This window comes from Pteronotus mesoamericanus, unplaced genomic scaffold (genome assembly GCF_021234165.1).
Source record: "Pteronotus mesoamericanus isolate MK-2021 breed Mesoamerican mustached bat unplaced genomic scaffold, CSHL_Meso_final scaffold_533, whole genome shotgun sequence".
Lineage (NCBI taxonomy): Eukaryota > Metazoa > Chordata > Mammalia > Chiroptera > Mormoopidae > Pteronotus > Pteronotus mesoamericanus.
The window spans coordinates 4,308,464-4,333,570 of NW_026555320.1; the positions used below are offsets into that span (position 1 = coordinate 4,308,464).

Genomic DNA, 25,107 nt, shown 5'->3' on the forward strand with positions numbered 1-25,107 from the left:
GAAAAGACTCTCCCAACTGATGGCCACAGACACAGAGCAACTGACAGCTGCTCTCTCTGGAAGGAGTGACAGGATAAAACCAGCACTATACATGCACTAGGCATTTGAAAAACCAACCGGACTCTTGCTGCCCTGAAGCCACCAGGTCTTTCTGTATGTGCTGCAATCTAAGTTAGACAAGAACGCTGTTATATGACAGCAGGTGCAAAGATCTCAGCATATTTCCACCCCATTTGTTACAACTGTGCCATGTGCTTCTAACAAAACCAGTCTTCCAGGCCTACAGAAACACCTGTATCCAAGCAACCATGCAGAGAACCAAGGCTGAACTGGCAACACTCTGCACTGATGGACCACCTCCAGGACAGGACCCAAAGTTCTATCAGTCTGATATTTACTGGGATTTTCCCCATCTATTCTTGACCAGAAAGGTGTCCTGCAGTTCTTAACGGCATGAGAGCAATTGCTGTGACCCACACTGCAATCGGATAAAATGGACTACAAACTGTAAAAGGACAGTCTGAGTTCAGCCCAGTTTTATAAAGTGTTTTGGCACTTCTAAATACTTTCAGTTACTTCTAGAACCCTGATGTCACCTGTAAAATGGTTTAAACCACTTTTCAAATGAAGGCAACACAAGGTTTGGGTGGCTTACTCATGGTCACAGAACTATCGGGACACCCTAGAATTCAGGGGCGCTAGAATTCTGAGCAGCTAGCCTAACGTGCTTTCCACTTTTCAGTACCACAAACTGGGGCTAAGTAACACTAGACAGAAAGGCATAGTAGGTAAAGAAGGGAAATGAGAAGGGACAAAGGAGATGGAATTATGGAAGCCCATTTACTGGGTACGAGCAGCATAGACATGTGACTGAATGCCCAGGAGAATGGAGTGTGCTGGAGAAGAGCCCCACGTTCTAGTTTTCTTTTCAGCTGACCCATCTGCACTGGGAATTTCATTCCTCTTCAAAAGATGTACAGAATGTTGGTAAGACATTATTCTGACAAAAAAAAGGGAATATAAAGATTACACACACACACCCCGCCCGCCACACCCCCCAATCGAGAAGCACTCTGTCCCAGTCTGGCCAGTGGGCTTTCAGGACAGACATATGGAAACACAATCCTTCTTGACAGTAAAGTATAAATGAATCAACTGTGGCAGCCTATTTATGTTCAAGTCAAAAATATTTTAAAAATTAAATGTGAGGATGTTGTCTACATGTCACACTGCTGATGGTATAGATCAATATAACTCTTTGAGAGTCAAATAAGGTCCTCTTAACCTAGTAAGCTCGTATTTCAGCACATGAAATACTATGACAGAATTTTTTTTTAAAAGGGCATCCACACAAAGTTCATTTCAAATATTAAAAAATCTCTATACACTAAGGCTTCCCCACAGGAAATACATATGAATATAGAGAAAGTGCATACACTAGAAGTTAAAAATGAACAAAGTAAGGCTAAGGTAGTAGGATGACAATGGATTTCTCATTCTAACATTGTTGTTACTGTTATGCTCTGTACTGAAGAGACAAAAAAGCCTAATTCTCCACAGGCTCTATGAACAGCCTGTCATGCTAAATCAGCCCCAGCTGTCATGGGAAGTGCACTCACCTGCTTTCCATCCACTTCAATATCTGCCACATAGTTCTCAAACACCGTAGGTACATACACCTCTGGAAACTGGTCCTTGCTAAAAACGATGAGCAAGCAAGTCTTGCCACAGGCTCCATCTCCAACAATCACCAATTTCTTCCGGATGGCAGCCATTGCTGAAACATGAGACAAAGTATTATCTAGATTGTACAAGAAACCACTGTAGCTTCAGGCTATGACACACTGATGACCACAGGGCGCAAGCCTCTATTCACATGCCCAAGTACAAAATGCTAGTACACCTTTCCTGTTGGCACCAAAAGGTCATTCCAAAAACCTATAACCAACATTACACTTATTGATAAAAAACTGAAACTTTCCCCCCAAGATCAGGAACAAGACAAATTTGCCCACTCCTGCCACTTCCATCCAATATGATACTGGAGGCAATAGGGCAAGAAAATGAAATAAAAGCGGTACATAATGGAAAGGAAGAACTCAAGTATCTCAATTCAAAGGTGATAAGATCTTATGTATGGAAAATCCTATGGAATCCACTAAAAAACTGTTAGAACTAATAAACTCAGCAAGGTTGCAGGACACAAGAACAACATAAAAAACAAAAATCAACTGTATCTGTATACTCTAGCAATAAACAAAGGAATAAATTTAACAAAGTGTGTACTAAACTTACTCTAAAAACTATAAAACATTGCTGAGAGAAATTAAAGATTAAATAAATGGAAAGCCACTCATGTTTATGAACTGAAGACAATATTAAAGAACCAAAGTTGCAGGACTCACTTCCCAACTTCCAAAACTTACTATACAAGCTACATTAACCAAAATAGTATTCCACTGTCATAAAGACAGACATAAATTAATAGGCTAGAACTGAGTCCAGAAATTAAGCCTTCATGTTAATAATGGTCACACAAGGATGCCAAGACAACCCAATACAGGAAAAAATTATTTTCAACAAATGGAGCTCAGGCAACTGAGTAACTCATGCAGAATGAAGTTCTTAGAACCCTACCTCTCACATCATATTAAAAAAAGTTAACTGAAAAGGGACCTGGACAGGGGGATCAGTTGGTTGCTGTGTTGTCCAATACACCAAAAGGTTATGAGTTCGATCCTTGCTCAGGGTGTATATGGGAGGCAACTGATCGACGTTTCTCTCTCACACCTTATTTTCTCTCTCTCTCCTCCACCTCCCTTCCTCCCTCACCCTCCTTCTCTCTCTAAAATCAGTAAACATAACTTTTAGCTGAGAATTAAAACAAAAAATTAACTCAAGATGCAGTATAGGCCCATATAAAAGATGTAGAACAGTAATAGTTTTTTAAAAATGACATAATATGCATAAAGTTTACCATTTTAAGCATTTTCAATTGTATAGTTTAGTGGCATTATATGTATTCACATTGTTGTACAATCAGCACCACCATCTATCTCTGGAACTTTCTGCACCTCCCAAAACTGAACTCTATACTCTTTAAACAGTAACTCCCCATCCCTTCACCCCTGGCCACCACCATTCTACTTTCTGTCTCTATGAATTTTACTTCTCTAACTACCTTACGTAAGTGGAATCAAACAGATATTTGTCTTTTGGTGACTAGCTTATTTCACTCAACATCTTCAAAGTTCATACATGCTGTAGCACGGTTCAGGATTTCCTTTCTTTTTAAGATTGAATGACATCCCATTGTGTATATGTCTATACATCTCACAAATTGTTTATCCATTCATCTCTAGACAGACACTTAAGTTGCTTCCACCTTTCAGCTATTGTAATATGTTACTTACAATATGTTGTGGATAGTATATTCGTAAATATCTTTATCACCAGCAACCAAAGAAAAAATAGATAAATTGGACTTTATAAACATTTTAAAAAATGTGCGCTTTAAGAGATACCATCAAGAAAGTGAGAATAAAAATAACAGAATAGAAGAAAATGTTTACAAATAACATATCTGATAAGGGGCTTATATCTAGAACATATAAAGAATTTTTCCAAATCAACAATGAAAAAGCAGCTTAAGTGGTAGTCTGGCTCAGGGCCTCTTTTGAGGTTACAGTCAGGAGGTCAATTTAGATTCAGAATATATAAAAACCCAATAATAAAGAGACAAAAAATACAATTTAAAAACAGGCAAAGGATATGAACTGATATGACTCAGCAAATCTACTCCTAGATGTCTATCCAAGAGAAGTAAAAACATCCACACAAAAACTTCTACACAAACGTTCATAGCAGCATTCATTATCCATCACAGTAAAAAAGTGGAAACAACCCAAACATGCGATAACTGGGTAACGGATAAAGATGACGTGGTATACCCATACCTAAAATATTATTTGGCGGTAAGGGGGGGAGTACTGCTTGATGCTACATGTTGTCAACATGGATGAACCTTGAAAATTTTACATATGTGAAAGAGGCTAGTCACAAAGAACCACATATTGTGTGCTTCTATTTATATGAAATAAAACAGGCAAATGCAGAGATAGAAAATAGGGTAGATTGGTGGTTGCCTATGGGAAGCAGGTGGGAGAGGAAAAGAATAGGGAATAACTTCTAGGGAAATAGTGGGGTTTCTTTTTTTGGGGATAAAGAAATTTTTCCAAAATGCCTGTGAAATGGCATACAACTCTATGAATATACTATAGACTTTAAATCCCCTCCCCAAAGCTATGTAGGCTCTCTTCATTTGGTGGAGACCAATAGTCAACCAGCTCATTTCCCACCATTCCCTCTTACAACAGCACTCCAATTTTTAGCTGTGCACCTGTTGCCTACCTAAAAGACTACAGTTCTTAGCTTCCCTTACACCTAGGTATGGCCATGTACAAAGTTCTAGCCCATGAGATATAATCAACAATATATTTTGGGACTTTCAGGAGGTGTTCCTTAGTGTGAAACATGCCCTTCTTCATCCCTTTCCCCCTTCCTGCTGCTTAAACCTGGAGTCAGGGCTGCTTACTGAACAGCCATACTGGAATATAAAAATGAGTGCCACACGCTGTAGTCAGAGGAATAAACAATGGGAGGAGCCTGAATCCCAGATGATCTTGGAAGCCGTTTCAAACCCAGGCTGTCTACCTTCCACACTTCTTTTATGTGAACGAAAAAATAAGTAACCTGCTGGCTGGCGTGGCTCAGTGGAATGAGTCCCAGCCTGTGAACTGGAAGGTCGCTGGTTTGATTCCCAGTCAGGGCACATGCCTGGGTTGCAAGCCAGGTCCCCAGTTGGGGGCATGAGAGAGGCAACAGATCAATGTATCTCCTGCACATCGCTGTTTCTCTCCCCCTCTTTCTTCTTCCTTTCCCCTCTCTCTAAAGATAAATAAAATATTTTTTTAAAAAAGAAAATGTAACTGTACAGATTAAGATGGTATTTTCTGTTACCTATAGTCAAACTAAATCCTCAATAATACATACACATCAACAAAACCCACACTGTCTAAAGGGAACGCTTCCCAAACTGCAGTGGCTGAAACAACCCACGGGCATACATGAAGGAAACATCAGAAATTAATTTTTTTAAGTCTAGAAAACATAAGAAATTAACTTTAAAATCTAATACATATAAACTCATAAGCAGAAGATTCCATAACAGGAAGAGGCTGACAGTGCTTCCATCACTCATTTGTGAGTTCTCAGCAGTGTAACCTACTATAATGTGTATGTGCTGAAGTGTATGCACAGACATTATGATGTTTTAACCAAACCCACAATATGATCTAATGATTTTTAAAATTTTTTAATTGTTTTTTTCAAAAAAGCAGTGGATTGAGAATAACAATGAAAGCACAGTAAGAAGCACATACATAAGGGGAAATGTGTTCATTTTTTATAATTAATTATAATTCTTTAAATAACAGGACATGCAATCAAAACAGTATTATTGTATTGAGACCAGCCATTTAAACTACAGCCCAGCACTCTCGACATCCATTCAGCTTCTATATCCCTCCTTCCCCACATTTTTGCTTTGGCTCCTTCATGGGTATGGGACCTGCCTCAAGGTCCTGCACTTGTTTCACTTTGTTTTTGTCCTCCAGCCAGACAGCTAATCACCACAAAGCAAAGAACGTATCTTAAATTTCTTTCCAGCCTCATGAAGTTTAGTACCTTAGTGATCATGTAGTAGGTATTCAGTCAGTCCAAAAATAAAATTTAAAAAATGTTAATGAGAAAGGAGATGGAATACCTCATTTTTAGTATCCTATGAAATAATCCAAGGCACAGACACAAATGAGTTCACCGCTTAAAGTCTTTCCTATGTGTTCAGTCTGACTGCCAGCACCTTCATAGGATTCATAAGCCATTTTCTGTTTTTCTTATGCTCTCATATTCCTGTCAAGATTTTATATATAGTCATACCTCGGTATTCACCAGCTTAAGACCTCATCACACCTGGCACTCATCACATGTTCCAGAACAAATTAACAAGTACCAAGGCACCACTGTACTTTATGTATCTCCTCAGGCTTAACTTCTACTGGGGTTTGTGACCATAGTCAAACAATCAAGACCTTATGGGATGCAAACAGAATAATTCATGAGAACAGAAGGGGAAGGGTCAAATCAAGGAACATGTATAAAGGACCCATGGACAAAGTCAAAGTGGGGAAGGATTGAGGGTGGGGGTGGGAAAATGGAGACAAATGTATTTGTACAATAAAAACAAAATTAAAAAAAAAAAGAATAATTCATCAGGAATTCTCTGGTTCAAAAAAAGGCTGCCAACTTTGAACAGTAACCTTCCTAGACAGCACTTGATTCTTAAGAAATAACCTCTCCCTCTAACATGGTTAAAGACACACAAAAAGAAAATGAGAAGAAGCAACCAAAAAGGCTCTAGAAAATTTTCCTTGGGGAACATCTGGTCTAGGAAATGTGGAAAACCTAGCCTCCATTGTTGACAAAACAGAAATTACAAGTGATTATAGGACAAAATGAAAGTGAAAGCCTACAATTGCAAGGTGATTTCTGGGATGCTGGGAATCTGGCAACACAACCAGAGTTGTTAGCAGGAAGTGAAAAGTACCAATATCAGAAAATACACTTGCTATTTTTTTCCTGAAATGACCCAGGAAAATTTTTTGCTCTAGTATCTTTCCAAGTACAAGGCTTGTCAGCTTGAGAAAGAAAACCACACTGAACTCTCTCTGCAGTCCCTGTCAGATGTGTCACACCTAGGCTCAATTCAGATTCCGAAATAACTCTTCAAAGCTTTGGGTAGTTTATTTTTCCAGTAATAGTCAGTTATAACATATCTATTTGTCAATTGTAACAATATGCAAATGACTGCATATTCTTTTACAAATTCTTAATTATTTTCCTAAGTTCAAATCAGTACAAATTACTGTGCCACCCTCACTCAAGCCAAAAGGTGCTGAAAGGGCATAAAAAATACCTACTCCGTTATGTTCTCTGCCATTATGAGACCAGTCTTCCCACAAATCTCAAAAAAAAAGGCAGTATGTTCTGCCTGTAGCCCAAACTTTAATGAACTACATTCAGCGATTACTGTTAACAAAGGCAACCAATATTGCAATTTATCTTCCAGCCATGTGCAAAGAGAAATGGTGCCCAAGAAAAGCAGCTGAGTGGCAACTGGCAGTGTCCTATGTAATCCTCTAGGGGTGGTGGGGACCTCAGCAAGCATCTTATGGCAGCAGTTTCCAACCTTTTTGGAACCAGGGGCCGGTTTCATGGAAGACAATTTTTCCATGGGTGGGGGTGTGGGGGAGACACAGACAGGAGGCGGAGCTCAGACCCATGGCTCACTGTTCACTTCCTGTTGGTTCCTAACAGGCCAAGGACCAGGGGTTGGGGACCCCTATCTTTCGGGGTCTGGCATCATAGGAGGCACTCCATGAAAAGCAGTTACTACTACCAGGGTCTCTGCCTTCTAGCCTCAGGTCCTCTAGCTAGCACCTTAAAATTCATACAGTATTGCCATCTATGGTATCCTATGTCCCCTTCATCTGTCCTTCTACTGACTCCTTTCTCTCAGTCTACTATAAAGTGCTGGGTGCCTCTATTTTATTTACTGATTTTAGAGAGAGAGACACACACATATCGATTTGCTGTTCTACTTATTCATTCATTCACTGGTTGATTCTTGTATGCGCCTGACCAGAGATCAAACTGGCAACCTTGGCATATCAGGACAACACTCTAACCAAGTTACCCAGCCAGGGCTAGGGTATCCCTATTTTAAAAAAACAATTAATCTTCCCATATTCATGCTTTCCTCTAGTTACCTTCCTCTCTCTAACCTGTTTCAAAGAAAAGATAGGCATTTCTGCTACTTCATACCCCACTCACTTAAATTCTTCCAAGCTGTCTTCTGCCCAAACTTCTACTGAAACACTCTCTAAAGTCACCAACGAGACTACCTGCACAAAATCCAGCCCTTATTCTCCATGACATTTTTTGTTATTTTATCTCCCTATTCTTGGGCCTCCCTCACATGTGCTGATTTCTAATTCTTCTATCTCAACTACAGACCCCACACAATTATTCCTTCCAAAGCCTCCCCTGCCCCATTCTCCTAATACCCACCTCCAGAGACTTCAATTCTTCAAATACCACTACTTCTATGCACATGACTCCCAAATCTCTTTATTACAGTCCCTATTCTCAAACTCCTGACACACGTCTACTCTCTGTATTCTACTTGCACCTCAAATTCAACATCTTCAAGACACCACCCCAACCTGTCAAATCTTCTCTTCCTAGTTCCCCCAATCTTGGTAGTGAAATCAAAATTACACTCCTAACATAAACAGCTTACTGTAGAAACCCTGAGGTTAACTGATTTTCTTACTTCCTTTGTTCTTCACAGCATGACATCTGTCACGTTCACGGGAATTCTACCCTTTCATGAGTCTCCACCACTACTCCCTTTCCATTCCCATAGTCCTCATTCCAGTTCCTGGGTACTGCCTACTTGGAAAAAAAGCAAAAATTCACCTGGTCTCCTTACTTCCCTTTTACACTTGATCTTAGCCAGAAGGCCAAGAAGCAATTCCTTACTCCCCTTTACTCTGCCTGCTGCATGCAAACTCTCAATCCCTAAGCTTCAGTCCATCATGCCTTTGCTCAAAGGCCTACAGAAGGTCCTCAATGCCACAGTTAGGTCAAGACACCCCAGTCTTACTTTTATGATCCTCTAAAATTCTTACAGCAACTGTTTTTTTCCCCACCCACTTTCTCTCCATTCCTTATCACATACCTGGTGCCATTAACTGGCCTGTAAAACTTCTAGCTCAACTCAAAGCAATGCCGTCTTTGAAAATTTCTTCCCTTTCCCTAGAAAATAACACTTCATCTGTCCATTGAAAGCCTGTACCAAAGCCCGTTTCTGGTCCAACATCTTCCACACCCCAAAATCAGATGTTGCCTCCAAGTCGTGTCTTGAGCCCTCCTTGGCCTTTATACACCTCAATTCAACCACTTTTACCAGGCATCCTACTCTATATGAGAAAAGGAGCAATTATATTTCTCTCTGCTTGACTCACCCTTTCCTGGAGTGTAAATTCCTTGAGAATAGGGACCCCTCTGGCCTAGCCTATCCCACTTATCCCACTAGGAGCTCCATTCCCTTCTGCATTAGTGTGGCAAGGACATACTGAATGGGATCCATGTACAGAGAGGAAAACAAAAGCCCAAAGGGGCATGTTTCCCCAAAATACAAAAAACTCCCAACTCACTCCTTGGCCCTCTCTGATTAATCTTTTCTTGGAACAATGATTGACTTTTTCTTGTTGTTTTTAATAAAACTTAGCAGATAGGAAACTTGTGCGCGCACGTGCACACACACTCAGAGAGAGAGAGAGAGAGAGAGAGAGAGAAACAGTAAAGAATCAGAAAACCGAAATTCCAGTCAAACTACCATGGGCCAAACACAAAAATAATGAAAAAGACTTCGGTGTGAAATACTATTTGAACCTGCATATGTGCTATACTCAGTAGAGAATTTCAATGCCATTCCTCAGAAACCCAGACTACCAAAGCATGTCAGCCTGAAACTATTTTTCCCTGACTTACTAGGAATGTTTTTGGAGTCTCAGCATGATAGCCTCCCTACTTCAGGTCTGATACACCACGCCTAACGCTTACTTTGCTATCTGCCTTTCAGATTATGGGACTGACACTCTGTCCACTGTGCCAAGAGGGCGCTTCTACCTACCTTTTAAAAGCCTCCAATTTTAAGTACATACTTCCTACCATCTCTGTATTGCAGCTGGATCCTTCAAAGTTGAAAACATCTCTGTGAAATACTGCAGGAAAGCCAGGTAGCACAACAAAGACGTTTGTTCTTAGTGGAACAGTGTACAAAGTATATTGGGCCCAGCCCTGCCCTCTGACTTATGGAGTCAGGAAAATGCTCTGGAATGGAACACACGCATTCGTGGCTGTGCAACCGGTCAAAATCAACCATAATGACAAATGAAGAAGGTGACCCATACTTGGATGTGGAGCCTGTCTCGCCTCTGGTTCCTTGCCTTGATAATAAACATTTACTATTCTACAGGCAACACAAAAGCCCAGTCCTCCTAGTATACTCTGGCTCTCGAAGTTACAGAAACCCACACCTAAAAAGGGCAATATATGCTTTTAACTTTTGTGTCTAGAATGCTTGATGCTTCAAGCTACATGATGATGCCACATGTCTGTGGCTGCTATTCAATAATCTGGTGGTTAAAACATGAACTACAGTAAAAAACTGTTATCTGTTACTTAAGGGTTTCTATTATCAAGCAGGAACCTATGTTTTATTTGTCCAAAGACTCTAAACTTACCAAAGACTGGCTCTTAAATGGAACTCAGGACTGCACTGGCTTTGTTGCTGAGAAACACAGTGCTGAGAACAAATGACAGGAGATCACCCTTTTGGAAACCACCAACTTCCTTTGACAATAAACATCCTCCTCTGGAACAGCAGCGGGGACAGAGGTAAGAATGCCCCCCCCCCTTTTGTTTTTTGATGTCCAAACCCTGGTTACCATGGTCATAAGTACTCAGAGCAATGCCTTGTCAGAATGACTTCCTCTGTTGGCAATGATGACGAAGCACTTTCCAAGGCACATGACACCTTACGCTGGATATCATTTCCTATACATTTGACAGCAACTGATTTGATCCTGAACTTTCAGAGGCAGGTAAAATTGTCACTCATTCCCATTTTACCAATGGGGAAAGAAACTTAGAGTTAGTTACTAGATTTTACTGACTGTAAGGCCAGTATGTTATTAAACTACATTAATTTTCAAGCTGAAAAACTGTTCTGGCATAAGGTACAGCTCCCATCTGTTTTTAGGGAGGTTGTTGAAATGTAACTTGGGCAATAGAGACAGACAATAAAGGATTTACTCATTGCCGAAGAGGCCTACCAATCGACCATACTCAAACTGCATTTGTCTAAATTTCTGCTAGTAAACAGACAAACTAGGCCAAGTCTACACACCACACTTGTCATGGAAACCCTGTGCCCACTACACCTGTAGGACATCTGACTGGTCACATAGTGTAGGGTGGCAATACGTAAAAAACCTTTTCAAGTGTTGTGTACACACACAATCTTTTTAAAAAAAGCTTTATTTGACCAGTATTCACATACCACATACCCACTTAAAGTATACAATTTAGGGGACTTAATGTACAGCATAGTGATTATGGTTAGTAATACTGTATATATATATATTTGAAAGTTGCTAAAGTAGTACATCTTAAATGTTCTTACCACAAAAAATGGAATTATATAATGCTATGCTATGGTGGTAATCATTTTCCAATACATAAGTGTAACAAATCAATACTTTGTACACAAACTTACACATATTAAATCTCAATAAAGATGGGAAAAAAGTATACAATTCAATGGTTTTGAGTATATTCCATTATTAATTTTTAGTGGCTGTAATAATAAAATTTGCCGTTTTAAAGTGTACAATCGCGATATTGTTTTATGATAAAGATATATTTGGTCTCCATTCCTGTCCTGGCACACAGCTCCTAAAACACTTGTAATCTCCTAAGCAATCTGAACAATGGGAGAATTTTTTGTTACAATATTTGGTCTTTTGTCCTCAAAGAGCTCCATTTTCTGAAACAGCTCCAGGGTCATGAAGGTGAAATAAGTGTTTTGTTATTCATAACAAGCTCTTTTGAACAACACCTGAGCTAATGAAGTGACTTTTGAAAAATCCCTAAAGAGGAAGGGTTGGTTCCAGGGGAACCCATCATATGATTAGAAGGTTGGAACTTTCAGCCACCCTACCTTGGGAAAGTAGAAGGGGCTGGAAGCTGAATTAATCACCAATAGCCAATGCCTTCATCGTGCCCATGTAATTAAGTCTTCAGAAAACCAAAAGGGTGGGTTCCAGACCCCCCAGGTTGGTAGACACATGAAGGTGCTGACAGCAGCACGGCCAGAGAACACATGGAGTTCAGTGCCCCTCCTCACAGACTTTGTCCTGTGCACCTGGCCGTTCCTGAGTGATATACTTTCATTTTTTAAAGATTTTATTTATTTATTTTTTAGAGCGAGAGGCACTGTGGGAGAAAGAAAGGGAGAGAAATATGATGGGGTGCCTCTTGCTCGCCCTCAACTGGGGACATGGTCCGCAACCTGGGCATGTGCTCCGACCAGGAACCCAACCGGCAGCCTTTCAGTTCGCTGGCCAACACTCAATCCACTGAGCCTCACCAGGCAGGTGTGTAAAAGGGGTGTACAAAAGTAGGTTTACAGTTGTTTGTATGCAAAATAATACAATAAAAATACTTAAATAAACTCTGAATAAGATTACTTTTAGCCAAATAAGCAAACAAAAAAGAGAATAAACTGTTGTTTGCATACTCACTATAAACCTGCCTTTGTCCATCTGTGTACAATAAACCAATAATCAAGTAAGTAAAATATTTTTCTGAGTTCTGCAAGCTGCCCTAGCAACTAACTCCAGGAGGGAGTTGTGGACCTGGGATTTATATCCAGTCGATCAGACGCACAGGTAAACAATATGGGCTTGCAATGAGCATCTGAAGTGGGTGGTTGTGGACCAATCTTGTGCTTAACTTGTGGAATGCTAACTCCAGGTAGACAGTATTGCTGAATTGCAATTGCAGAATTGCAGAATTGCTGGGTGTGGGAAATTGCTCCCCTGAGTTGGTAACCAGAAGTGTCAGAAGTAAAACAGCATTGTAAGTAGAGTATTTACAGTAAAGCAGAATCCTGGCCAGATGACTCGGTTGGTTGGAGTGCCATCCCGGCACACCAGGGCTGTGGATTCAGCCCCAAGTAGGGGTGCCCGCAAGAGTTAACCAGTGAATGCATGGATGAGTAGAGGTGGATAAACGTTTCCCCCTTTCTCAAATCAACAAAAGTTTAAAAAAAAAAAAAAGAGTAAAGAAGAACAGGAGGTGTTTTTCCTTTACAACAATTTAGTGGAATTAATTATACAGTGTATTTACAATGCTGGGCAATCATCAACCACTATCTTATCATGCCAAGGAGATGCTGGAACCATTAAGTAGTAAATCCCCATTTTCCTCTTCCCTTAGGTCCTGGTTAACTCTAATCTACATTTGGTCAGCAAATTTGCCTATTCTAGATACCTCAAATACATGGAATCACACAACAGCAGTCATTTTGTGTTGGCTTATTTTAGTCAGCACAGTCATTAAGGTTCATCTGTGTTGCCGCATGTATCAAATTTCAACCCTTTTTATGGCTGAAAAATATTCCATTGTGTGGCTATACATTTTGTTTGTCCATTCATCTATTCAGTAACATCTGTGGTTGCTTCTACTTGTTGGCTATTGTAATAATGCTGCAATGAACACTGGAATACAAGTATCTGTTCAAGTCTGTGCTTTCAATCCCTCTGGACTGACGTATATACAGACATACCTCACTTAATTGTACTTTGCAGTTACTGAGCTTTTGCACAAATTGAAGGTGAGAACCTTTACCAGCAAAACAATTACAGCTCACTGAAGGGTTAGATGACTGCTAGTATTTTCTAGCAATAATTGCCAAAATGTTTTCCACAGTAGCCGCACCATTTTACATCCCCACCAGCTATTACAGAGGTTCCAATTACTCCACATCCTTGCCAACAATTGTTATTTTCCATTAAAAACAAAAAAACATAGCCATTCAAGTGGGTGTGAAGTGGTATCTCATGTGGTTTTGATTTGCAATTTCCTAATGACTAATGTTGTTGGACATCTTTTCATGTGCTTTTTGGCCATTTGTATTACCTTCTTCAGAGAAACGTCTACTCAAACCCACTGCCCATTTTCTTAAAAATGTTTACTTATTGATTTTTTTTTTGGGGGGGGGAGGAGACACACTGATTTGTTGTTCCATTTATTCATGCATTTCCTGGTTGCTTCCTGTATGTGCCCTGACCAGGGATCAAACCTGCAACCTGGGCGTATCGGGACAACGCTCTAACCAACTGAGCTAATGGGCCAGGGCCTCACTGCCCATTTGTGAACTGGGTTATTTCTTTTCACTTTCTTGATTTCTCGACAGTATCCTTTGAAGCACCAAAGTTTTTAATTTTCACGAAGTGCAATTTATTTTTCCTTGGCTGCTGCTGATTTTGGTGTCATACCACCGCAAAAATGCCGTAAGAAACCACTGCCAAATACAAGGTCATGAATAGCTCATGCCTTTTCAAAAAAAGAGTTGTAGTTTCAAGTCTTTTTTAAAGATTTTATGTTTTTATTTTTTAGAGAGAGGAGAAACGAGGGAGAAAGAGAAAGAGAAACATCACTGTGTGAAACAATGATTGGTTGCCCCCCTGCATGCCCCCAAGTGGGGACCAAGCCAGGGGAATAGGACTGACAACCTTTTGGTTCAGTCTGGTGTCCAACACACTAAGCCACAACAGCCAAAGCTCAAGTCCCTTTTTTAATTTTTTTAAAATTTATTGATTTTAGAAAGAGAAGTGGAGGGGGAGATACAAAGAAACATCAGTTTGTTGTTCCACTTATTTATGCATTTTTGTTGTTGTTGTTGTTGTTGATTCTTGTACGTGCCCTGACAGGGGATCAAACCCACATCACTGATGTATCAGGTAGATGCTCTAACCAACTAAGCTACTCAGCCAGGGCCTACAGTTTTAAGTTAGTTTTTTGATCTATTTTGAGTTATTTTTATACATGGTATGAGGTAAGGGTCCAACTTCATTATTATTTCATCATGTGGAAAACTAGTCATTCCAACATTATTTGTTGAAGATTATCCTTTCCCCATTGAACAGTCTTACCAATCCTGTTGAAAAAAAATTGACCCTACATATAAGGGCTTAATCCTCAATTTTATTCCCTTGATCAGTATGTCTGTCTTCATGCCAGTACCACACTGTCTTTATTACTGCTGGTGTGTAGCATGTTTTGATATCAGAAGGTTTGAGTTCTCCAACTGTGTTCTGTTTCAAGATTGCTTTGGCTTGGCTGCTGATGGGTCCCTTGGATTTCTGCATGAATTTTAGGAGCAGCATGTTATTTTCTACAAAGAAGCCTGCTGGGATTTTGATAAGGATTGTGTTGAATTTATAGATCAAACTGAAAAGTACTGCCACCTTTGCAATCTGAAGTATTTCGATTCATGAACACAGATGTCTTTCCATTGATTTAGGTCATCTTTTGTTGTGTTTTTTTGTTTTTTTTTTTGTTTTTTTGCAGTTTTTTCCCTCAACTTCTTTTCTCCTTTCTTATACCTAGAACCATACACACCAAGTTAAAAGGCAAAGAAGGCTTGTCTCCCACCTCACTGAAGAAAATAACAGAGAAAATTGCCCAAAATAGCAAATATAAGTAATGCAGTCACAAATTTTTTACTTTATAACATTTAATCCTCATAACTGCCCTATTAGATAAAGCCTAATGTTCTCATTATACAGATAAGGAAACTGAAGCACAGCATGACTAACTTGTCCAAGCTCACAAGGAATTGGGTACTGCACTAATAATAAGTAATAAGCAATCTGTTCTAGAACCCAGTATCTACTCCACTGTCTTGCCTGCCTCCCTGTAGCTTTTGGTCCTTTTCTCCTTCACCTACCCAGGCAAACCTTGGTGACACTGTGAAAGATCAATTAATGTGTAACTTAGGGTGATTGATCACTCTGACTTATTTCTCCTTAACTAGTTGAGTTTTTGATGTAGTTGATCAAAAGTCTTGTGGTTTTAATAACTTATATTTCAACTTTTCCCAGTTGTTTTCTAGACTTTTATTTTATTTATTTTTGCATACATTCTTTTTAGAATGTCATTTACATATCAAAGGAAGAGAGTGCCAAACGTCAAGTATGTTTGTGGTGAAGTCATCAACTCTTGGAGCTAGTGTCTCTTAGGTCTATTTACTCTCACTGAGAGACAGATGATGTCAAGCAAAGGGTTGAGGTGTTCTGAGCTTCGGAAAGCTCTGCTATATATAGACTGCTAAGTAGTGCTCAGCCTTTTTCACACTACTTTTACAAGGCCAGTGATCCCCTGTAATGACTGCAGCCTACTGATTCTCCTGTCTGCCTTGCTTATCTAGTTCCACAGTGTGGGAGTGGTCTGTGCCTGCACCTGGATAGGTAAACCACAACTACACACTAGCATTAACTTCTCTCCATTTCACCCAGCAGTAGCAGTTGATTTCCTTGTGTTTGTGTGACCATGTTGTTGACTCATATTTGCCTGAATAGCTTCCAGAAGGTTTTCTGGAACTGTTTATTGAAGTTGTTCATTTAGCCTAGAGTTTGGTTATACAATATTCTAAGGTCTTCCTAGATTAAATTGTATTGGAAATTAAAAATAACAGCTTACACCCTGGCTGGGTGGCTCAGTTGGTCAGGGTGTTGTCCCGTACACTAAAGGGTTGCGAGTTCGATCTGTGGTGAGGGCGTGTACAGGAGGCAACGGATCAATATTTCTCTCACTACCCCCCCCTCTTTAAAATCAATAAATATACCCTCTGGTTAGGATTAAAAATGTGTGTATATATATTAATTAAAAAATTAAAACTACAATTACCATATGATCCAGCAATTCCACCTCTAAGAATATACTTAAAACAGCCCCGGCTGGTGTGGCTCAGTGGATTGAGCGCTGGCCTGTGCACCAAAGGGTCGCTGGTTCAATTCCCAGTCAGGGCACATGCCAGGGTTGCAGACCAGGTCTTCGGTAGGGGGCACGTGAAAGGCAACAACGCACTGATGTTTCTTTCCCTCTCTTTCTCCTCCTTTCCCTCTGACTAAAAATAAATAAATAAAATTAAAACATACACCGTCCCCCTGCCCCAAGAAACGGAGGCAGGTTCTTGAGGAGGTATTGGTACACTTATGTTCATAGCAGCATTATTCACAGTAGTTAAAACATGGAAGCAACCCCAAGTGTCTATCAACTGATAAACGGATAAGCAAAAAGTGATACATACATACAATGAAATATTATTCAGTTTTAAAAAGAAAGGAAATTCTGTGATATGCTTTAACATGGGTGAATCTTGAGGACATTATGCTAACTGAAGTAAGCCAGCCCCAAGAAGACAGCTACTGTATGATTTCACTACATGAGTTACCTAGAGTAGTCAAAACCATACAGAAAGTAGAACAGTGGTTGCCAGGGATTGGGGGACTGGAGAATAGTGTTATCGTTTAATAGATACAGTTTTAAATTTACAAGATGAAACGCGGGGGACAAAGGGGAAGAACTGGGACGATTAATAGGATAATCAATAAAATATAATAAAAAAGATGAAAAAGAGTTATGGGGATAGATGGTGGTGGTGTTGTACAACAATGTGAATTGTATTTAAAAACAAACTGTACACTTAAAAATGACTAAAAATGGCAATTTTTGTTACTTTAGTTGTGTACTTCAACTAAACTTTTTAAAAAATCAGTTGACCCAAGTGTGCACTGCACACTGATTTACACGATCCAGGCAAATCAGTGCTACAAAGGAAAAGGAGACTTCTCCCCTTTTTGGCAAGTGCCTACATTCCATTTACAGGGCCCACAGGCTGTCAGAAGCCTGACAGCCCATGATGGGATTTAGCCTAGACTTTATCTGCAAGGTGTCCGGTAAAGGTGCTGCATGTTCACAGTTTGAAACAGTGAACATGCAATAAGAAAATACAGATGAAACTAAAGTTGGGCTGGAAACACACATGGCCTCATTCTGGGCTCAGGATTTCAAGGAAAACTTACAAATTTTAATGGTGGCACTAGAGAAACTAAAAAGAATTCTTTCAGGAAAGGTTAAAAGAAGTTATGGTTATTAAGATGGAAGAAGAGATAATCAAAGGGAAAATAGGGAATCAAAGTGAAAAATTTACTTTAACAGAGAACAGTGATATAGTCACCTAACAGTTTTTCAAAGAGCCCAGAGTAAGAAGTGCAGCCAACAAGATGTTGCAAACATCACTGCGATTTGAGATTTAAAAAAAAAAAAAAAAACAACTTAGTCCTGGCCTGGTGGCTCAGCTGGCAGGAGCATTGCCCTGTACACCAAAAGGCTTCAAGTTCGATTCCTAGTCAGGGTGTATACGGGAGGCAACTGATAGATATTTCTCTCCCCCAACAACTTTCTCTCTCTCTCAAATCAATAAAATATCCTTGGGTGAGGATTAAAAAACCCGTTTAATTATGGTTTATCTGGAACAAAGACAAGCAGAAGAAAGCTGCTTAAACTTAAGCACCCACAGGATTCATGAGATATTTCAATGACAATATATCAAGCACCCACAGTTTTGTTTTGTTGTTTTTTTTTTTTTTGCATCAGCCATTAACTACATAATTGCCTATACCAAATTGCCTTTACTAAGCAATTAAGTTAACGTAGCAAACAACTTCATCTAGACTTAGGTAAGAATGGTGGAAAAGAACAATCTGCTCAAAAATCAAAGTTCAAAAATTTAAGCCTAGATCACAAAGCCATCTACAAGCATGCCTGCTGGGTTTCAAGGACTGCACTGCAGAAATGTTTTCCAACTTCCTTCTCTGAAATTAAAGGTCATCTCCAAGCCTCCAGGGAAAAGAGTCCAATCCACTCTAGACCTATTCCATCATCATTTGTACCACAATACAATTTTGTAAAAAGTAAAGGCATATTTGGTCCTAGACATGTCTTTCTTCTACCTAGGAAGCTTCTATCTAGCAAGGATTTACCTTTCAAGATGACGAAAGTCACTTCTTTCCTGATATCCTCTTTCATTTCCTTCCCTCCATACAACCACTTTTATAAGTATGCTCACCCCTATTTATTACTCCTATATAATCATTCCTATTTAAACAAGACTTCTTCTACTAGACTGAAAGCTAATTTAGGACATGGATAGTTTTATTCATTTTTATATCACCAATGCCAAATGAGTAATGTCAGACACCAATAAACTCTCCGTAAGTGTCTGCTGAATGAAGGAACAAAAGCTACTGTGTAATTCACTTTGAATTTCACAAAAACAAAATTGAACTTCAATCCATCTTTCAAAAGAAGCATTTGTGAAGCACTACACAACACCCTTAAGTAAGACTTCCCTCATATCTAAATTATTAAGTAGGAAGAAAGCCAAAGACTTCAATGATAGATATAAATTGAAATTTTAAAATAGCGAAAAAATATATTCAAGGGAGCAGAGTCATGCTTGAAGCAGAAACTCAAAAGACAAAGTTTGGCCCTGGCCAGGCACAGCTTAGTTGGTTAGAGCGTCACTCTGATAGCCAAGGTTGTGAGTTCCATGCCTGGTCAGGACACACACAAGAATCAAACAATGAATGAATAAACAATGGGAACAACAAATATCCCTCTCCCTCCAAAATCAATAAATAAAAAGAAAAACAGAGGAAATAAGTTTGGGTTACATTCACTCCCAAAGCTGGTATTATCAATTTCATTGTCCAACACAGTACCCTCTTGTCAGTTACATGTGACTGTTTTAATTTTTTAATTAGTATTTTAATTAGTTTAACTGTTAAGATTTAGGTCTCCTTGGTCATACGGGTCACATTTCAAATGCCGGACAGCCACATATGGACAGTATCATACTGGACAGTTCAGATACAGAACATGTCCATCATCACAGAAAGTCTACTGACCAGGGCTTTCCTAAACAGCTCTCCCATGGCTAGTTGGCAGACACAGGATTCTTATTCGATGTTCTGGGTTTCTGCATGCTATAAGGATCTGCCAAGGAAGATACACCCTAATTTCATGTTAATGATTCTTCTAGAAAACACAGCAAATACCAGGCCATTTAAAGATAAATTCTGGCAGGTTCTTCCATCCATCCCTCACGCCTCCTCCCCAGTCAGGCACTCTTCCACCCATCACTTCAGTACAATGGTAATCATCTCTGTGCCAGGTCCAGTGGCTTTGTCTCAATTTTATCTCCCTTACAATCAAACCAAGAGTTTTCTATGGGCCATTCCCTGTTCTAGGTGCTAGAGAGCAGCCTTATCGGGAAGACTCTCTTAGAGAAAAACAACACAATATAGTTAAGTACTGTAACAGAAGGTTATCCTCTCTGGTATGAATACAGAGAAAAGCAAGCAATTCTGCCAGAGGGCCTCAGAGAAGGTAACATCTGACCGGGGCACAGTGAAGACTGAGAGCAAGACTCCTGGGAAGACTTTAGCAGAGTGATGCACTGACTGGGAAAGATCTATTAGGTAAAGAAAAGGAAGAGACAAAGCAGTACAAATGCAAAGATTCTTGGGATCTGACCTCCCATAGGCTACTTAAGTACACAATTTCCCTAAACAACACTGTCCACCCCCTCTTCCATACAAGGAGGTAAAACAAGACTATCTGTGTTCAAGCACAATTTAACACTGCCAAGGGTTGATTCGCCCCACTCATAGAAGCTAAGTGTGACACCCTCCCCAGGGAGGCCTCCTTGGCTACTCCAGAACAAATTTTTCTTCCTCTCTGAATTCCTATTGTGCTTGGTCTACTCAGTGCTGTTTCCCAAATAACTATATAGACTTACATCATCTGATATTTTGTTTGCACTGGTAGAGAGAAGGCTCTGGTGGTGCAAGGGTTCAAAGCAGCTGTGAACCTTCAGCCAAGTTACTTAACCCCTTTGTGTCTCTGAACCAGTGTACTCATTGTACCAATGCAGAAAATAATGGCTCCTATCCTCAAAGGATAGAGGTAATTTATTAAATGAGTTAATACAGGAGAGCACTTAAATTTTTTTAAAAACTCCTCACCTGAAGACGTTTATTGATTTGAGAGAGGGAAGGAGGGAGGGAGGGGAGAGAGGCATTTATGTGGGAAACAGAGACGTTGCCTCACATACATGCCCTAACCAGGGATTGAAACCGTAACAATGTGGTGCACAGGACAATGCTCCAACTGAGCCATCCAGGCAGGAAAGCACTTAGAATAAATAATTCCTAGTACTATTATCTGTAAGCTCCAATAAAATAGCTGTATCTTCATTTCTATATTCCCTACAATGCCTAGTAAGTCAAAAATAGCACTGAAGTTATGTGTTCACTGGTGGAATTAAAGATAAGAAACCTAGCCTTCCTAAGTTAATGGATAAAAATGTGTTGGTATAAGAAAGTTAATACTCTAACCTTTTGAAAGGAAACTTTCAAAAGCTCTTGTTACTAAGATTAGACATTGGTCTTCAAATTTACTTCCCCTAAATTACTTCCCTTCTTTTCTGGATTGGCCTTCCTCTCATTCTTCAAGTAGGAAGTTACTTCTTTTCAAACAAGATTTACAAGTAACAAAGCACTGTATATAAAACTCCCTAGTCCCCACATTCATGTATGTACATTGGGGGGGGGGGGGGGGCGTGGGGGAGACTAAAATTCCCTTATCACCTTTTTTAAAAATAAGATTTCATTTATTTAATTTTAGAGAGAGTTCAGGAGGGAGAAAGAGAGAGAGAGAAACAACAATGTGTGAGGCACATCTATCAGCATGCCCCGAACCGGCACCTGGCCTATGATCCAGGCATGTGTACTGACTGGGAATCAAACCAGCAACCTTTTGGTTTGCAGGCTGGCACCCAATTGACTAAACCACATCAGTCAGGAGGGCTCTTATTACCTTAAATATAGCAAAAGCCTGAAGAAAAGACTAGTACTCCTGTAATATTTTAGAGAGCAGCAGTTGTCAACCATGATGAAGAGATTCATTATTGGGATCAAAAATAACTTTGTTATTAAACAGCTACAGTACCAAAGATTACAAACTATTTTTTTCCATACATTAGAAGATTCAAGGTTACCTCAATATAGTCTTTTTCCTAAAATGAAACTTCCCCCAATCTAGCTAGTAATTATTTTTTAAGGCCAAGAGTATTTTTAAGCCTACAGCACTGCTCTCTTGCATTGCAGTAAAGAGTTCCCAAGCAGGAGAGAAAGGGCTTAAAAATTATGCATCACCATCACTGTTAATCTTACCTTGTGAATAATCATGATTATTCACTGTAGTTGAAGAAAGGTATAATCACATGCACTCCAATCCCTACTCCACCCACAAATTCTGGAAGAGGCCAGCTGACTGACACAGGTTTCCAGAGTTCCAGGTGGTTCTTAACCACCTCCTCCCTCCCCACCTAAAACACTACCACCAACCTTACTTGACCAAACATTACATTTAGTTTTCAAAATCTGAGTCCCAGTCTGAGTATGTCTCATGAGCATTCAGTATCTACCATATGGACTATCCAATAAAACCAGAAATATTCATTACATGGACAAGTCCCATTTAGACTAGCCAGAGTAAAAGGTTCTACTAGAAATTAATTTCTGCCCTGACCAGTGTGTCTCAGTTGGTTGGGGTATCATCCCATAGACGAAAGGTTGTAGGTTCGATTCCTAGTAAGGGCACATGCCTTGACTGCAGGTTCAATCCCCAGTCCGGGCAGGCAGGGTCCCTGGTCTCAGTGCATGGGAGGCAACCAACTGATGTTTCTATCTCACATCGATGTTAATGTCTCACTTGTTCTCTCTCTTCCTCTCTCTCTAAAAGCAATGAAAAAAATGTCCTCGGGTGAGGATAACACACACACACACACACACAATTAATTTCAGTTGTAGGTGGCAACAGAGTAGAAAGAAAGCCATTTACAATAGTGGGTAAGGAGCTACACTACCTGAGAGTTAACCTGGACTCTGTCACTCGCTAGCTTTGTGCCCCTTTACAACCAGTTTCCTTATCTGTTGAGTGGACCATGGAACCCTCTAAAGAGGACTGGTAAGAAAATTAAATAAGGCATACACAAAAGGCTTACCTATATTGAAAACAGGTCAGTTTTCAATAATGTTTGTCATTATTATTTAGGTCTTATTTGGACAAATAGTAACTCCCTCCTTCAAATTCCAAAACAGGAAGACCAGTTGTTTTTCCTAAAATGAAAATTTTGCCAGTAGAGCAATTAATTATTTTTCCAAAGTGCATGTCCTATGCATACTTTATTTCACCCTTTCTTATTTAACACACACACATGCACACAGTCTGTCCAGAAAGTATCCAGCCATGTACTATGAAAAATAGCTATTACAGATACAAAAAAACACTGGACACAAGACAATGAAGTCTCAGTCCCCTTTCAAGGTGGCATCCCGGGACCTCACACAGTTCTCCCAACTGCAGCACTATGTTCCTCCAACACTAGTTTTTGGAATCCCCAGATCAGCTTCTAGTTCTCGCACTGTCCGTGGCCGATCTTTGTTGACTGCAGCCCACACACATTCAACATTCTCAGGTGTTCTGCTTCTTGCAGGCCTTCCAGAACATAGACCACTTTCAACAGGTTCTCAACCACTTTCGAAGCATCTGTGCCACACTTTTATTTGCACTGCACTCAATGCACCATCCCCAAAAGCCTTCTGAATCGTCAAAATAGTTTCTGAGGAGGCATGTTCAAGCTTAACGCAAAATGTGACCCAGATTTGTTTTTCTACTCATTCAGTCACTTTGAATGTGACAGCCACACAGCACACATTCTCACTCAACATCATCTACTGCCCCCACTGACTAATACAGTGAAGTTGTCACTGTTCATGCATACGCATTCTAGTCCATTTTCCTTGGCTGCCAGGTTACACAGATGTCGCGCAAACCTTTCTTGTTATATTAACAATGGCTGGACTTTTCCCGGGGTTGGGGGGGGGGATATGTTTATCTTTCACTGCCCAAAACTACAGGCCCATGATTCTTGCGTTCAGATATTTCTAACTTCAGAAATTTTCAGATTTTAGAAAGGTAAAATGGTGTAAATGCCCAAATTTTCTGTAATACATCCACTGAGTTAACAGTACTTCAGTAAAGTAAGTGAATATTCACACTAAGTAAGCTAAAGACTAAACACCCTCATCAGTTCAGGTGAGGTTTGATATCAAATGAGTTTATGATTTTTCACAGCTTTCTGTATGGCAGTTATAAATGCCTTAACCCACTGCCAATTTGTTTTAAATACCAGGCACTCCTCTCAATAGTTTTTTCTCTTTTTTAAAATTCTCATTGGAGGACATGCTTACTGATTTTAGAGAGAGAGGAATGGAAGGAGACAGAGAAACATCAATGTGAGAAACAGTGGTCAGTTGCACGAACTGACCCAGGACCGAACCTACAACCTAGGCATGTGCCCTGACCCGAAACTGAGCCTGTGACCTTCTGGTTTACGGGATGATATCCTAACAAAGCCACACTGGGCAGGGTCTTTCAGTACTTTTAAAGTACCTTTTCCAATGCCCTCAAGTCTGATTTTTCGATAAGTCATAACCATGTTATCTTAGACAAGTAGACAGAGCCCCTCCTACTATTTCTCTTGGGAAATTAAAACAAAATAGGCTTTAAATTAGGTGAGTTGGGGATTGAGTGTGGTGTGTTTAAACTGCAGAACTGACAGTAATTTGAATTCCACAACTTAAATTAGCTGAATAATATTTTTCATTTCAAAAAATTCTTTTTTAATTTTTAGGGATTTCTTTTTCTTTCTTTTAGCTAAATAATTTTGATAACTTGTTTAAGGACTACACATTTGGCAATATTTATTTTCTTAGATTTACCATAAACCTACTTCTACGCACAACTTTTAGCTTATTTTTGGTAGACATGCAGCCAAAGATGTTTGAAATGGTATTACCAGTTTATATTAAGTGCATTATACAGACATTTATTAGCCAAACATTCGTTATAAGCAAGCACAAAACAGTTGCAACCCAAAAAAGAGAAGTTGAAATAATTTGGCTGAAATAAATGCTGCCTCTGCTGGATCAAGATCTTTACAGTATTTTGGAAAGATAATGAATAAATTTCCATGCAGATAAAATAATCACAGCTTTAAAAATGACTAATTCAGCATACTTGAGATAATTATAATTTTACCTCATAATTCTTCAAAGGGACTAATTATGCCAAAGAAACAGAGATGATCGCAGCAAGCTTTCCACCATTTCACAACCAACCATGGAAAAGAAGCATTTACCACAGCACGGCTTTGGACAT

General features: G+C 39.6%; 1 protein-coding gene across 1 annotated transcript in view; it reads right to left on the reverse strand.

Annotated features, from left to right (window-relative positions):
• Nucleotides 1-25,107, reverse strand: part of RHOA (ras homolog family member A) — a 45,920-nt gene that overhangs the window by 6,195 nt on the left and 14,618 nt on the right. The window contains exon 3 of the mRNA XM_054594651.1: nt 1,620-1,777. Within this exon, the coding sequence (XP_054450626.1) occupies nt 1,620-1,775 (156 nt within the window). The 5' untranslated portion in view covers nt 1,776-1,777. The remainder of the gene's footprint in view (nt 1-1,619; nt 1,778-25,107) is intronic.